A 17972-nucleotide genomic window follows, 5' to 3' on the forward strand; every position below is an offset into this window, starting at 1 on the left:
AAGACGTTGTTAACAAAGCATTTGAGTCATCAAAGATATAAGGAATGACTCCCGACAAAATATGATCCATATCCCCTATCCCTTTAGACTCAAAAAAAGATTAAAAATAGTGCCTAGCGATAGTCTCCAATTTCTCCTCCCCCCTTTCAATCCCTCCATCCTTCTTTTATAACCCACTTATTCTATTCGTTCTCATTGTTTGGGAAGTAAAGTTACAAAAGAAAGCTGTATTTTTGTCACCAAATCGTAGCCAATTTGCCCTTGCCTTTTGTTCCCAAAATAACTTGTCTTTGTCAATCTCCAAATTCAATTGAACTTTTGTATCAATCAGCTCTGCAAGGTTGTCATAATCTCTATTGCCTTCTAATTGTATTTCCAGTTTTCTAAATAATTCGTTCTTAACCCTCCCTTTCGTGTTTCTAATCATTTGCACCCACTGTCTTAAACCTCTTTGAACCTTGTCAAGCTTAGTTAGGACATGTTCATCACCTTCCCCTCAAAGGCCCTTAATCTTCTGTTCAAAAGACTCTTCTAGTATCCACCATGATTCAAACTGAAAGCTCTTAAACTGGCAATTGTCCATATCAGTCTCTGTCTATAAAAGAAGCGGGCAGTGATCAAAAAAAGAATGTGAGAGATGACGCAACATTGCATTGGGAAACATACACATCCAGCTATCATTCCCTACCCCTTGTCAAACCTCTCCCTAATATTAGTTTCTGGAAGGTTACTTCTCTCCCAAGTAAACCATAATCCAGAATATCTAACATTAATCAATCTGAATTCATTCAGGGCCTCCCTAAAAGCTTCCATTTGTCTTTCCTCCCTATGTAGCCCCCTTTTTTTTCAAAAGAATATAGAATTTTATTAAAATCACCTCCCACAAACCAAAGGAGATTTTGGGATTGGCCTAAAGTCTTTAATAAAGTTCAAGTGTCCTCTCTATTACGTACGTTAGGGCCCCAATAGAAACCCATAAACCTCCATTTACTACCCTCTTCCCCTTCCACAACTTCCGTATCAATATGATTTTTTGAGAAACTCCTCAAAGTAATCGTGAAATTCCCTCTCCATGCAAGACTCAAACCCCCTATTGAACCATCAATTCCAACATCAATCCCATTAAGAAAACCACATTTTCTACGAACATTCTTCATCATTGTAGAATTTAGCTTTGTCTCCATATGGAAAACAATCTACAGATTATAAATCTTCAGTATATGACAAAGTCTTTTAACGCTCATTGGCCTCCCCAAACCGCGGACGTTCTAGCAAAAAGTTTTCATTGTGACCAGTTGGCTTGCCCTTTGGCAGCCGTCGATATAAAAAAATTATTTCCGGTCTCTTTCCTACTTTTGACCATCAATGAGCCCAACTCCCCTCCCTCAACAAGATTGACGCCCTCCTTTCTAAGTCGCTTTTTACCATCTCCACCTATAATTGTAGTGTCTTCCAAATCGTGATCTATCTCTGTAAAAGAAACAAAAAAGAGTCAGGTGCTTGTATTGAAACTTAATATAAGAAGTCACCCCAGCTGAAAACATGATCTTTTTCCTTTTTTTTAAGGGTTTCCTAACGTCCAATTGAACCCGTACTCGTAATTAAGTGCATAAACCCTTTCCCAAGTTAGTTCCGTCGAACTCCAAAAAACCCCTCAAAAATTCCCCAATTTGATGTGCTAGATTCTCTATATAAAATCTCGTTGGCGCTCTATAAATTTGAACCCAAAAGTTTGCATAAATTAATGACACCCTTAGCGAATCTTCCCCTTCCACTAGCCAATGAAGTAACAATAGATAGTTATTAAAAGTCTATAGAGAACCCTTCTCTCTAAATCTATCTTATGAAAATTTTTTAAATAGAAACCTCTTCTCCCCTAGATCTGAGATCTGGACCCCTTTAGATGCCAAAGGTTTGCTATCGTGCCTCTCATCGCCGGGAAGTTTATAATACTAGCTGTCAAAAAGTAACCAACCAAGCAAAAATCAACATCTTGGTCTACTGACTCCGGATCTCTTTGTGCTTGCAGAACTTCGTCCTCCTTGTCATCTAATAAGAGATCTGCCAGACCCTTCTCAATGTTACCGAGATCCAGTACTTTTACCAAAAGCCAAAGGAAACCAATTTTGAATAGAAGAAAAAGCCAGTAAATCGTTGAAAGTAGAAGATTTTGTCGACACCAGCCCCAAAGAGAGGAAAAACACAAAAACAAAATCAAACAGAGACCTACTAAGGAACGCAGACAGAGACGTGCTAGGAAATAACAGACATTTAAATTTAAAGTATACAAAGTTAAAACATAGAGATTAAAGCAATTTTATTGGGTCAAGTGATATTAATTATTTTGATTAATTAATAATTTTATAAAAATTTAAAATATTCATTTTAAAAAAATAGAGATAAAAAGTTTACAAAATTAAAGTATAAATATTAAAGTAGTTTTTATTGGGTCAAGTGGTAAATAATTCAATGACCCTTGAATTTAAGTCTAGTGAATGAAAAATAATTTATTTTGAGATAGTTTCACAACTTATTTAAAGATTTTATCTAATTCGATTTGACTTCAAATTTACACAAAATAGATATGTACAAATTAAATCTATGGTAATGAAAACTAGAATTCCCCTTAATTTTATCTTATTTTGAAAGTATATAGAATAGTTTTGCAAACCAATATTCAACTCATATCTCCAAATCATTCATAGTTACGCCATGCCTCCTGTATTTACAATTAACCATGTAAGATTTGTAGTGTAAATGATTCTCCTATCATATAAATTTAACCATGTTTAGTTAAATGTATTTAACATTACTTTTTAAAAGTACTTTTAGCGTTAAAAGTATTTTTAAAGTCATAAATAATGCTAAACAAATAGCTTTTAGAGTTAAAATACATTTGAAAAGTGCTTATGAATCAAAAGGTAAAACAAGTTCTTTTTAGCTTTTATGTTTGAAAAAAAATATTTTAGATTCAAATGACATTTTTAACATTTATTTATAATTCCATGTATCTTATGTAATATTTATATTAGATGTAAAATTATTTTTATTGAAATTTATTTCAAATATATAAATTATATATTTAAATTCTTAATGGTTATATTTTAATATTTAAAATATAATTTATATATTCAAATTAAACTTTATAAATAATTAATATTATTTACTTCAAAGTATTCAAATTTGTATTTCATATATTGAAATATTAACAATGAGTTATAGTAAATTATTTTTATATTTTATTGAGATATTGTAATATAACTAATTTAAATAGTATTTAAATGCTTAATTTTTTTAGTTTATTATATCATATTTAAAATGAACATTTTATTTTTTGAAGGTACTTTTAACTATAATATTAAACACTTAAATCTTAAATCTTAGAGCACTTATTCATGCACTTTTTAAAAATACTTTTCAAAAATAAATAATTAATAATAATTAATAATTTCCCATGTGATCATTTTCCTCCTTGAATGCATTAAAATCAAAACCATAATTAAATAAAAAGTCAGAAGTTTTTAGTTAATTTTTTTAAAAAATCAATTGAGTTCTTAAAATAATGTACTCAATTGAGTTGTTATAACAAAAAAGAGAATTAATTAAGTTATTCCGTTAAAAATATCGTTAATTAACCAATTTTATTTAACATCGTTAATTAACCAATTTTATTATTAATAATATTAATGTGATTGACCAAATTGTCACATGGTATGATTTGTGAATAATTACTTCAACATATATTCAAAAGGAAAAGACTAAAAGGTATTAACAAAAACATTTACATATATAATGAATTTAGATAAATTCTAAATGTAAATTTCAAATATTTATTAAAAGGAGAATTATTTGGTATATTATCAGTAGAGTTTTTAAACTCTACAAGTAAGGTTAGGGTTGACAAGTGTATTATAAGGGTATAGTAAAATATTTAAAAAAAAGACACGTGTCTAATTTTTTAAAACTGTTTGTGGAATAAAAAAATATACTACCAAAGTGTATCAAATAATGAAATATTAAAAATATGTAAAATTTTTAACTTGAATTATGATATTTTCTATTTTCTTATTTAAAATTCTAATCCAATTATGGTTGTTTTTTTTGTTGTTTTTTGGTATAATGATTTTTTCCTCCAACTTTATAAAAATATTTTAACCTTCTATTTATTTTCTCGCCTCTTTTAGTTATTGAATTTGTATTTTTTATCAAATCATTTTAAAATAGCTAGAAAAATTAACGTTTGTTAACTTTACTTACGTAACATACACATAGATTGCCATATAAATGACACGTTAACATTTAATTAATTTTTAAATTTTAAAATATTTTTATAGATTTTAATGATGTTTAATTTTTAAAATAGTTTTATAACTTTTTAAATTTTAAATTTAAAAATTAATTAAATGTTAAAATGTCACTGACATGAGAGTTTATACATATGTAACATCAGCAAAAGTTACAAAAATTAACTATTTTCATTCATTTTAGAATAAAAATTTAAAACTAAAAAACCAAAAAATAAAATAATTTTTTATAAAATTAAAAGGCCAAATAAATTACTATACAATTAAGAAAGTAAATTATTATAAACTTAATAAAATTATTATTAATTTTAAATATAAATATTGAATTTCAAATATCCACGTAGATTTATAAATTTAGCAGTTGACTGTCATCTTTCTAACTCGGTAATTTCTAGACTTATTTTTATTTTTATATTTTCTGAATTTTATAAAGTTTCAAAACTTTTATTGAGAAATTAACTAGATTTTTAATTTTTTTAAAAGATATAAATTAATAAAATTTACAAATTAAATTAAATTTATTTTACATTAATAAAAAATTATATCAGTTTCCCGAGAGAATTATTAGAATATTTAATTTAAAAGTTAATAATTAAGTAAAAATTTAACCTTACCATCAATTTAAGATTAGAATTTTAAATTCTAAAAAATAGAATTTTGGGTTATTAAAGAATGAAAAACATTTTGTTAAATAAGAAAATTAATAATTAATAGAGTGAAAAGGGATAACTTATGAATTAACAAGATGGTTTTATTCACTGCAGGTCAAGTTGCACAACTTAATCCCACATTCATACATAAAAGTCACTTATTTCAAGCTTCAAACATACAATTTCAAGTAAACTGGTTCAAAAGTTGCAAATTTTTAGCCAGAAATCTCAACAGCCTTAACATTAGGCTTTTTAACTTCCAGCTTGGGTACAGTGACAGTAAGCACCCCATTCTCCATGGAAGCCTTAACCTGATCCATCTTGGCATTCTCAGGCAACCTGAACCTCCTCATGAACTTGCCGCTGCTCCGTTCAACCCGGTGCCACGTATCATTCTTGTCTTCCTTCTCCACGTTCCTCTCCCCACTTATCTGCAACACCCGATCATCTTCCACTTCCACTTTCACTTCTTCTTTCTTAAGCCCCGGCACATCGGCCCTGAACACGTGGGCTTCCGGGGTTTCCTTCCAGTCGATCCGGGTGTCGAAAAAGGCAGAGGTTTCCGGCGTCCGTGTCGTAGAGACAGCCCTGAATGGGTCCCAAACATCAAGTGAGAATGGGTCGAACACGTTGCTGCGTCGGTTGCCGAAGAAGCTTGGAATCAGAGACATTTTCAGAAGCAAGATAAGAGCAATATATGAAGAAACCTTGAAAGGAGTTATCTTAAAAGCTGTCGATCTAAGCTTTGCTTGTCTGAGAATGTAGGGGACCTGAAATGGATATTAATAGTTGGAGTTGTGGAGGATTCTAGCATGGACAAGATTTTTCTATTCCTGGGTTTAAATCATTTTTCTGGAACATTTATCTAGAAGCCTGTAACGACAGCAAATTTCATTCGAGGACATTCGTGAATATTTTGTATTATTATGGGCTTTATAATTAATAAGAAATCGTTCTAGGAAAATATTCATCAGCGTCCTTGTGAATATGGCCAGGTTGAATTAAATTGTTGGATACTCAAAAGTTCCATTTTCGCCTGTAGAAAATAAAAGGGTTTTACTAAAAAATAAAAAAATTAGTAATGGGGCCTTGGAAACTTATCAATTTGACCGTTGACAACGTGATTAAAAGAGTTGATTTGTGGATAAATTATTAACGTGGTACGCCACATCCCTATATTTTAAAAATAATTTTTTTCAAAAATATAAAAAATACTAAAATATTTATATCTATAATGAATCTAGAACTTGGATAACTATTTATCTAATACAAAATAATTGAAGATAAAATTGAGATTTATTATTTATAATTAAAAGTATAATGTATGCTTATTAAGTTTATAATAATTTATTTTAAAATTGGTGTGATTGCATGTACATGTTGATGATACCTTTTAAGGAAAATACTAAAATAGAAAAGATTAGGATTAAATTCTAAGTTTTATTCGACATATTTTTAGATTTTTAAATAAATTTTAATATTTTTACATATTTTTATAATATTTAAAAGTTACATTAGAATGAATATGAATAACCATTTGTTTAAATTCATTTTTATGAATAACCATTTGTTTAAATTCATTTTAGTGTGTCTTTATAACTTTTAATATTTTTATAATTTTTATAATTATTAAGAATTATTTATGATTATTTGTATTTTTCCATTTTTAATATTTTTGCATATTTTTGTTACAATATTTGAAATTTATATTTATATTTGGACCTAATATTTTAGTAATTTTAAAAAATTTAGATTTTTATTTTCTAAATATATGTGCTCCATCAACCACAACAGTCTCATTAAAGATTAAACCACTTAACTAAAGATTTTTGTTAAAAAAAAAAAAACCTAATAGTTTTCTTGTTCTACCCATAACTGCTCAAGTAGGTGCCTTAAATTTTTTTTTTTGCTAAGAATTTTTATACCTTTTGCAAGCCAGAAATTAATTTCAATAAGAATAAATACTTCTATGTAAGGATTTAAAGGATAAAACACTCTAGGCCCAACTTGGTATGCAAACCAGCACATCTCATCTCATCACACGCTAAGGGATAAATAACCGCCTTAAAGGGATGAAAGAAGCCTAAACCAACACCACAAAAAACAAACCAATTATATAATATATATTCAGATGATTGTGCTATGTCATCTCTCCCCCTCGGCCTCTATCTATATAAATTATACTATGCAATCATTAATATTAATATATATATATAAAACACTAAAATCTACCATTCTCATTTGAGCAACTATACTGAGAACTCTCTGTTATGGCATGGGGCATCCCTTTCAGTAAGCAACCAATGGGGGGTATACTTAATGTCTCTTCAATTCCATAAGCATTCCAACAAAATGGTTCCTCCATCAATTCACCTTCGTGTGGCATAAGCTCGACATCTGCCATTGTTATGTTCGTGCAAGCCACCGTGTCGCTGCACGCGAAATGGATCGGAGTATTTCTCACGTCATAGCTGCCTTTAATGTTCCTATATTGCACATCTCTTACATAAACAGCCGATGTTTGGTTTAGGCATGCCTTTTGCAAACAGTAGTATTGGTCTATGTTTATGCAGTTTCTAACATTCTCCATCTGGATGTTCTCAAATGATATGCCTGATACAGAACCTGTGCCCCCTTGCCATGTCTTGATCCTTACCCCATTGTCTGATTCTCTTATCACCGCATTTCGAACGGTTATGTTTGAAACACATGCCAGCGAATTATGCACCCCAAGGCTCCCAATGCTGCAGAAATAAACTCTCTCAGTTAAGTCACTCTAATTAGTTTAAAAGAACAGAGCCAGTTTCATTTATATCTTCATTTAGTTCCAAAAATGATAGAGAGACCGCTTTTTAACTGTCTGCGTACCAATCCAAAGATAAGAGAATAGATTGTATAAGCCGAAATCGATTTACAAAAGGGCTAGTATACCTGATCCCGTGACTTGGACCACAAGTAACACCTTCAATGTGCACATCCGAGCATCCTGGACCGATCGAAATGCAATCATCTCCTATTTAAAATCATGAGACTTGGATCATTGCAAGGAATAATACATAAACAGTACAATGTAGGATAAACTGTTCAATAGAGTATGGTAGACACAAGTTCCATTTTCCTTACCGTTGCTTATCATTGAATTGTATATGCCAACAGATTTTGTGTTTCCAATGTGGATTCCATCGGTGTTCGGGCTAAGTTTAGGGGTCGATATCAATAGTTTTTCTATCAAAACCCCTTCGCACCCATCGAATTTCATATGAAACTGAGGACTGTTTTGTATCTTTATGCCACTGACTACTAAATTGGAGCTCATAAAGAACCTGATCATCTGAATCAACAAAAGTGCAAGAGCAAGAAATAGAACAAGTGAGCTGATTTGAACATCATGAATTAAAGAACTTAAACTTCTGTTATGTACTTACAGTAGGGCTGTCACATGGTCCTGGCAGAGTTGAACCATTTGGACCCTATATAGTCACATCACTAGAATTTAGATGTGCATGATTTAACTTGAAACAAGTAATTATTGATGAGTTGATTAGGAAATGGATACCCTGTGAGGTTTACAAGGGAGATCCCACCACTTCTGTCCATTTCCTTCAATGATTCCATTCCCAGTGAGTTTCATATCATTAAGTCTATAAAACACAAGCCATTGCTGACGGCTATCTGCTTTTGGCCAGCAATTAGGTCCATCTGGTGGCATTAGGACCCCATCAACCTATCACATTCAATGACACAAAAACTGTCCGTCACTCAGAATTAAGGAAAACAAAGGAAGATGATGAACTAGATATCAGATTCTCACTTGAAGGACAAGTCCATGTTTGCATGGCCCTGGGAAGATAGTGGAAGTGATCATGAAAACTTTATCTGAAGGAACCAAAACAGTGGCTGATTCTACTGCACAAGCAGCTTTCCATGCTTCCATGAATGCTGCAGTGTCATCTGAACAACCGTCCCCTACCGCACCGTAAGAAGTGACGTCGAAGATGCTGCCTGTTGTATCCCCAGGATCATTGGGATAAGGGTCTGAAGGAATAGATGGAGGGTCAGGGTTTTTGGGAGGAGCAGGGACATGAACAGGTGACTTCCCATGGGAGCCTTTGGGTTTATGCTTCTTGTGGTAATGATATCTTGCATTTGCATTGCTTGAACATTGATGAAAGGAAAGAATTGCCAAAATCCAAATGAATAATAATCCACGACCAAGTTCCATTAGCAGCAGACAATAAGCTGAAGCCAAACCAATCTGAGAAAATGTATATAGGAAGTAAAAACCAGAAATCTGATTCCGAAGTTTCAATTTTCAAGAAAACAAATATACATAATACAATGAGTTAAAGGGTCAGATGAAAGGCTTGACCATAACCTCTAATTTATACTCTTTAACAACAATTCCAGAGATCAAAGCTGTTCTTCAGTGATAGTTGAAGACACATGTCAAATACTGGTTGATAGCTATATCATAATCAATGCGAATAAAATATTTGAAATGCATTTGGGAGGTTAGCCTTTTTGTGGCTAATTTGGCAGAAGGTTGTTGGCTTTATATTGATTTTTTTCCCCCTTGTTTTGCTTTTCTATGTCACATGGTCTGTGGACCTGACAGAGATCCTTATGTTTCTTCAATTCTTCATGGTTGGATTTTAATTCCCCACTGTTTTTTTCCGGCTTATGTTGCCAAGGACTGTATCCTGGACCCTTGATCAAGGTTACTGTAAGCTTGTGAACTGTCTTCGCGGCCTACATTTTCTAGATGGATCTTTTTAAGACATTTTTCTTCATATTTCAAGCTTTCAAAAGGGGCAAAAAGTTTCATCCATTACATTACACTGCAGTATTACTAACCATTTGCCATTTAAGCTTCATGTTTTCTGTAATCCGTTCCCGCAATTTAAATCCCTGTATTCCTTATAGAATTCTGTTTATACATAAAGGCTGATAAGGAATTTTCAATGATCTTGATCATGTGAAACCATTTATGGCCTAAACTGCTCTTTCATGAAACTTTTCTAGATAAGCTAGCTGGTTTAGTCGATGTGGAGATGAAAAGAAAAAGAAAGAAAAATGTCTTGATGAAAAATGGGGTTTCTTTTTTTTTTGGGGGGGTTATGTAAAAGCAACAAGTCTCGTGACTCTCTGTTGTTGTTTAGCTCTCGTGGCCATACATAGTGATGTAGGAAACATGTACTACAAAGTGGACGATAGCGGAAATAAATTTAAACCAGTCACGGGTGAATCCAATTCTATATATGGTCCATAAGCCGAAAATTACCCTTTAAGAAACTCTCGTCCAATAAACCAATACTAATGAAACATATATCCCAATGCCTCAAGTGTAAAAATAAAATAAAATTACCTGACACAATTAAAAGAATCAATCCAAAGATGGTGTTGACGAGCAGCTACATGCATGCATTGGTATTTTGTTGAAGAAATGTAGTAGAAGAATCAGTGACAATGTAGGTTGCGTTTAAGTTAAAGAGTGAAGTTGAAGAGGCTTTTTATAGAGGTTAGTAGTTGATACATGACATGGAATTTATGCATGCATGGGTTCACGGGTGGGTGTTTAAAGGCTCAAAAAGTTGGGGGGGGGGGTTGGTGAGAGAGGATTCGAAATAGTGCACTCTACTGGCACAAAAAAAGCATTGAATTTGTTGAGTTTGTGGCTAGGAGCTATGCCACATAGGATTGCCATAGTATGCACCATTGCTTGCTCTGGTTGGTGCATTGTGATGGGACCAGCCATTGCCAGCCGGGCCAGTTTAGTTTATGGCTAGGTGCTCGTGGGGCCTCCATGATGGGCGGAAAAAAAACCGAAGGTGGTGGTTTTAGGCTGGTGCAGAATGGTAATCTGTAGCATCATCAGTGTTCCAAAATTCAACATGAACAAAATTCACATGCAGATATATCTGGTTGAAATGAATGTGGTGAGAAGGTGAAATAAAAAGGTGGCACGTATCACCTGAGGATTCACGGGTTGTAATTCCTGTGTGTCACGGGTGAAGAATTGATGAGTAATTTAGATTCTTAAATGTCTCTGCTTTTCCAAGGGCTTTGGTCTTAAAACAAGACAAACTGGCAGACAAAGAAAGCAGCCTAGCTGGACTCTCTAAATTTGCTTCTCTTTTGATTTGTCCTAAATTATGTTATTTTTAAATGAAATGTGATCTATGTTATGAATTATTTTGAGGAGTTTGGTCATGAATGTTATATTTTTGTAGTAATTTTAGATTTCGAATTATATTCTTATATTTGGAGAATAAAGATTATCTTAAGCAAATAATATGATATTTTCAAAAGTATTAAAATTTGGTAATTATACATTATTTATTTAATAAATTATAATGAATAAATTTGTTTATACAAAATAGTCATAATTTTATTTCAAATTTTAGAGAATGTACTTTGTAACTTTAAATGTTGTTATAAGTAAAAACTGTTATAAATTGTTTAAATAAAATATAAAAATTAATTCTACTAAAATTTGATTGTTATAGCTAAATGTCATCATAGCGAGTGGTTGTTAGTTTTATGTTTCATGTTAAATTATATAATACAAATTTGAAGGCTAAATTATAATCTAATCCTACTTTAATTTTTAGAAATTTAGACCCTTTATTTTTAATTTAAAATTTAGGTCCAATTATTATCACTATTAAAATTCTTCTTTTGAAATTAAAATATAAAAACCAGATCATATTAATAATTAAAATATATAAAATTAAATCTCAAATCAAGACAATGCTTGTTATGTTGGGCAATTTACTACTCAAGCTGTCTGTAACATCCCGAATTAGGGCCTAATAGGAACAGTGATTTCGGGACTACAAATCTGACGTAAGAAAATTTATTTCTATTATATTTTTATTATATTTTTATGGTCTACGATTTCATGGAATGATTTCGTGAAAATTTCGTTTGAAAATTTCGACGTTTGGACACTCAATTTGGTCAAAAGGACTAAATTGTAAAAAGTGCAAAAGTTGAGTTCTACATGTTAGAGGTGTCTAATTTTTATGAAATTTTAAATGAGAGTTCCTTAAATGGTAATTAGACCATCGTATAACTTGTTGGACAAAAATGGCCTTGGTTGGGTAAAATTTGAAAGAATAGTAAAAAGGATATTTTGGTCATATAAGGGTAAAATGAATTAAAAGACAGATTTTAAAACCCAAATGTGTCCCTTTCTTCTTGATTTAGACGAATGTACCAAGATCAGCCATGGTTAGGGTTTTTCCAAGCTTTCAAGCTCAATAGTAAGTGATTCCGAGCACCGTTTTTAACGTTCTATGCATTTTGAAGTCCCGGTAACATGTTCTAGCTATTTCTACCATTTATTTGAGCCAGGGTTTGTGTTTAAAATTTACCCATGAATGATATGCATGTATTTTGATGTTTAATGGTAGAATAGAAGGCTCGGTGTGTAATAAACAACTTTTACTAAGCGATTTTTGATGAAAATGTCCGAAAGGACCGTTTTGTAAAAATTGTAAAATTAGTCATAAAAGGGTGATTTAGTGGAAATTAGGGGTTCCATATTTATGAAAACGATTCGGGTAGACTTGAAATGCAATGAAATTGAATAAAAATCATTTTACGAGCATTGAGTCAACAGTGAAAATATGTGAAAGTTCAGGGGTCAAAATACAAATTTGTAAAAATATGATTTTTGAACCCATATGAATAATGTGACTAATTAGTAGGCTAAATGTGATATTATAGATTAAGGAAAACAAGATTCGGGCTTAGAACGAGGTTGAACAAGGTTAAGTACAAACTCGAAATAAATAGTCATACTCGAAACCGAGGTAAGTTCATATGTCAATGATAATGCAATGATATTATTATTCATACGAACTTAAATTGATGTGTTAGTATTGTGTGATGAATATTTATTTAGTTGATATAAATTTATATATTGTAACAAATGCCTAAATAAAATTGTATGCAATACTATGTTTATTTCATGGACTAATGTCTAAATAAATATAGAAATGTGTTGAATTGGATGTACATTGCATGATCAGCTATGCATAACGAGATACTTGATGAAAAGAGAAAAATCCCGGTTGAATAAAAAGGGAAATCCGATGGATAAACCATGGCATACATGACTTGAGATCCTGCATGTGTTGCAGAAAAGGATTTAGCCTGGACGGGTAATCCGTTGATCTCAAATATAGAAAAGGATCTAGCCTGGACTGGTGTTCCTTGAGTGATCGAGCCTCCCGAAGAATATGTGTGCATTAAGGATTTAGCCCGGACGGGTAATCCGATTAGGATCTGAATTTAGCCTAGAAATTTAGATTCGATCTCATTTGAGTATATGTCGTCGTCGGGGATTTAGCCTAGACTGGTAATCCGACAATACTTTATGAGTGTATATTACGGGGGATTTAGCCTAGACTGGTAATCTCGCCGTAAGATGTGAGGTTCGCGGGAGTGCGTACTTCAGATGATCACCTGTATGACTTGATGGTAAATGGATTATCCATCGAGATTTCTGAGAAATTCAACGGGTATTGTAACGAATAACGTGATGAAAGTCCCGAGAAGGGCATGGTGATAAAGGTAAAGTTAATCGATATGCTATGGATATGTCCATGTACGTACATTATACTCATAAGTGATGCCTTATTGAAATGTGATAAATGATGAGTAAGCGAATTCATGCATATGTATGTGTATACATGATGAACAAGTGAAAAGATTTGAAAGACGAACCATCTTTATGCTTATGATTATGAATTGTATTGCAATATCATGTTAACTTACATTGTGTAATTGACTATGGGATTTATGAAATAATGAGTCCATGATCAATGTGACAATGAAATTATGATAGCTATTGTGATTTTGCACCGAAATAGTGTTGAACAGCAGCAGTAGCCCAACTTTGAAAAATCCCCATAAATGGTGGAACTAGAATTAGAGGCTGAATAATATATGAAATTAAAGCTTAATGAGTCTAGTTTCACATAAAGAAAACGGTGTAAGCAAAAAAAAAAATTATTATGAGATATTTGAATTTTTGTGAGACAGAGTCAGAGTGATTCCAAACTCCCCTATCTTAACTTTGGAAAATCACTAGAAATTGTAAAAAAATAATTATGAGTCAAAATTCATATGAATGAAATCATTAATGAGTATATTTTGAAAAAAAATAGATGAGAACATTATCTGAGTCTCATACTACAAGATATTTGATTTTTAGTAGATAGAGGTCGAAGCTGTCGGGCAGTGAAATAGAGGAGAGTTTAAAGAATAAACTGTACTTATTAGCTAGACCAAAAATTCTGGAAATTTTATGGTAAGAAAATATATGAGTCTAGTTTCAGAGAAAATTAACGGATCTTAATTTAGCATCCTGTAGCTTGAGATATAAATAATTTATTAACTATAACTTGAGTAGACAGCTTGACCAGAATATGAATAAAAGTGTAATTGTAGTTGTTTTACTTAAGGAAACATGTTGTTATAATACTTATTATTTTCATATGGACTTACTAAGCGTAAAACTTACTCCCCTTCCATTTCTTCTAGTGTCCTCAGGTCTGCTCGGGGTTGGAGATCGTCGGAGGCAACCTCACACTATCAAGCTACCATCTTTAGAGTATTGTTGAAATTAATTTTTTCAAGTGAGTGGCATGTATGGGGACTTAATTGTTGATATGTGTTTTTATGTTTTGGCCAAGATGTTGGCTTATATTAATTCATTGTATATAGCCATAAGATGTGGCTTATAATGATTTTGGCTTGTAAGCCTATTTGTCCATGGTATGTGATAATGTCTTGTGATATGGTTATGTGATTATACTTGTTCACTATGTATGAGAAGTATATGACACATGTACATGATGAATGCCCTAGGACCATTCAAGATGGTCGTGGCCATGGAGTGAATGTGTAATGATTGAACATGGACAATCGTTGAATGTGTAGAGATTAAGTGTTGAGTAATAAACACATGTATGACAACATGCAAATTATTTAATTGAATTTCACCAAAGGTTGATTTAACATTAAATTGATGTTATAATTTGTGCCTATGATGTGTAAAAGTATGGGGGAAAAATAAGATCAACATAAGGCTTGGAAAATAGACTAAGTGTTAGCCACACGGGCAGAGACACAGCCATGTGTCTCAACCATGTGGAGGACATGGCCTAGTACACGGGTGTGTGGTCTGGCCGTGTGGTATAAATTATTTTACTGGCGTCATAAACAGAGAGTTACACGGGCTGAGGACACAGGCGTGCCCAAGCCACACGGGCGTGTGTGACCACACGACTCCACCCATACGGGCGTGTGGCTCTCTAAAGCAAGAAAATTTATTAAGTTGCCCAAAGATTATCGAATGTTTTCGGTTTTGTCCCGAATTGCCCCGATGTATGTTTTAGGCCTCGAAGGCCTGTATAAGGGATGATATGCATGTGTTTAAAAAGTTTTAATTTTGGACGAATTTGGTGACTCGGTTTTGTATGTTTGTGAATGTTTAAGTCCGGTAAAGCCTCGAACCCTGTCCTGGAGTTGGATATGGGTGAGGGGTGTTACACTGTCAATGAGTATTGTATGCTACATTGCCAAAGCAAGTAACTATAGCAAAAGCCTATTGTTTATACGTATAAATTGATTTAGCATAATTAATATTTAAATACCTTTAGTTAGTAACTAAATCATATTTTTTTTAGAATAAATATTTTTTTATATATGTACAAGGATATGATATTTTATATGAATTAACACTTGTATACATGTAAATAGGTTTTGATAAATACTCTCTATTATTATTGACTTTTGGTCCGGAGCCAAATACAACAATTTTAGAATTTTTGAGCGTGCAATGTATGTTCAATTTGCTCTACCACAATGCACTAAATGAGTATTCAAACAAAGTTGAGAATATACATTAGTTATGAGTCTCTTTGTATTATTAAATGAGAGAAATAATAGTTGGATAAAATAATTATTTAGAATGAATTATCATTATCTAGATCATCGTTAAAAGATAATTCGCTTTATTGCAAGTTAACTCTAAAATGTATTTATTGACCGATGAGAATAACTAAGTGTTATATACCAACTAATATTTTGATTTGAATTAAAGTCCTGGTAGAACAATCTTTTACAATGAATGAAAGTAATGCATATCTGAAGCAAAGAAGATTGATTAGTTTCAAAGATAAACATTATCATAAAAGAAAATAACAAATTTAAATTATCATAAAGTGGAAGTGGGGCCTCAAAGTATTTAATTGTATTTTTTAGACAATCATTTTAGTTTTGAAAAAATATAGGCAACAAAAACTGAACCTGAAATCTTTATAAAGTATAAGGTAAACTTAAATTGATAAAAAAATCATATTTTGAATTGAATTGAAATTAAATAAAAAATATAAAGATATTTTGCATGAATTTAGCTCCATACCATAACATTGTCCATAAACACCTATAAGCTGTACGATAGTTCCATTCATTTTGTACTATAACCTTGTCCTCATAAATTCTATGAGCAAATTGATCTAAGCTTTGCTTATAAACTCTTTCTTGCCAACACATTTTGTTCGCGCCAAGTATGGGGTTACAGATGTTTATCTCCTAATGAATTTTTAAAAATCTTAAAATTAAATATACAAAATTATATTATATTAACTACAAATCTTAATTATACATAAAATAACTTTATATATATATATATTGTACTTTAACTTTTTTCAACTTAAAATATTTGTTAACTTTATAAATACATTGTACCCTGATTACATAATGTCTCATCTTATTTTTTATTAGTATTTTCTTCTTTCAGAATTTTAATTCCATTTTTAATGAATTGAATGCATTTTTCTTTTCCATTATTTAAAGATAGCATTATCATTTTTTCTTTAACTTTCATGTTTTTTCATCTAATATGATATACTATTTGACACACTTTTGGTTTTGTCTCCGTGATATATTTTTATGTATAACACTTGTACAAAATCATGAAATGTGGGTTGATTTGTTCTAATTTTCCAGTATTTTCACTACGAACAAGTCAAAGATTTTGTACATCCCGAATTTCATCTCTTAATGTATGTGTTGAAGTAAAGCTTAATGATTACAATTTCATTCATAAAAATAATAAATTTTCAATTAGACTTAGTTTAGCAATTTTTTTGGTGGAAGTTAAAATTTTTAATTTTTCAAAAGGTGTTATTAGATCAATTTTGACTTGGTAAAAATACTTTCTCTCTAAAAATAACTTGTTTAAAAATATTTTTATCTTAAAAATATTTTTATTTTAAAAATACTTCTTAGAAATAATATTAAACACACCTTTACTCGAATTACAAAAGGTAATCTATAATAAATTCTAACATATAGTATTTTTATGATTTAGTAGAATGTCTATATTAAACGCATAAATTCCAGGAACGCATCCCTACAGTAAATTTGCAAGAATTAACTTTCGAAACACTTTGCTTTATTATGAAACTAATATCACAACCTTAAAATAAATGTAGGCTTGAAAATGGATTATTTAGATTTTTTTATGTTGAAATAATCACTTGAGTTGAAGTTTTATATTTTCTTATAATATTTTCTCGATTAATAATCAATTAAAAAATAAAAGATATTTATAAGGGTAAGCCATTAAAATAGTCACTTTTGTTTACCTCAATTACATTTTAGTCACTTATATTTAAAATGTTACATTTTAGTCACTTACATTATCGTGTTGTAACATTTTAGTTACTGAATCATTAATTGTCGTTAACGGTGTAACGGTAAGCTAACATGACACGTTAAATCATCATTTCAAATAAAAATTTTAGGTTAATTTATACAATCGGTCCTATATTTTTTTATTTTAAGTAATTGAAATTTTTTTATGTTCTTTTTCATTATCCTATACTTTTATTTTTTTGAACAATTTAATTTTTTGAGTGAGGCAAACTTGTGGACTAGTTTTAACAAATGGTAAACATATAAAAACTACGTTAAAAGAAATGAAGAACGGAGAAAAATA

General features: G+C 31.2%; 2 protein-coding genes across 3 annotated transcripts; both read right to left on the minus strand.

The window, feature by feature from the left end:
- Positions 1 to 5034: 5034 nt before the first annotated feature.
- On the minus strand, positions 5035 to 5851 carry LOC108475426 (17.5 kDa class I heat shock protein-like). The gene has a single exon (XM_017777386.2). It carries the CDS (start codon positions 5623 to 5625, stop codon positions 5170 to 5172), a length of 456 nt encoding a protein of 151 aa, XP_017632875.1. The 5' UTR covers positions 5626 to 5851; the 3' UTR covers positions 5035 to 5169.
- A 991-nt stretch (positions 5852 to 6842) lies between these two features.
- Positions 6843 to 10459, minus strand: LOC108474881 (polygalacturonase At1g48100-like). Of its 2 annotated transcripts, none has more exons than XM_017776918.2 (7): positions 10320 to 10459; positions 8766 to 9209; positions 8511 to 8678; positions 8380 to 8424; positions 8078 to 8285; positions 7886 to 7967; positions 6843 to 7698 (listed from the first exon to the last, which is right to left on the minus strand). In XM_017776918.2, the coding sequence occupies exons 2-7, from the start codon at positions 9174 to 9176 to the stop codon at positions 7176 to 7178; spliced, it is 1437 nt and encodes a 478-aa protein (XP_017632407.1). In that variant the 5' UTR covers positions 9177 to 9209; positions 10320 to 10459; the 3' UTR covers positions 6843 to 7175. The 2 variants fall into 2 exon arrangements, with proteins under 2 accessions (XP_017632407.1, XP_017632406.1); XM_017776917.2 differs by lacking the exon at positions 10320 to 10459 and adding an exon at positions 9330 to 10031.
- Positions 10460 to 17972: the final 7513 nt, after the last annotated feature.

This window comes from Gossypium arboreum, chromosome 3, assembly GCF_025698485.1.
Source record: "Gossypium arboreum isolate Shixiya-1 chromosome 3, ASM2569848v2, whole genome shotgun sequence".
NCBI lineage: Eukaryota > Viridiplantae > Streptophyta > Magnoliopsida > Malvales > Malvaceae > Gossypium > Gossypium arboreum.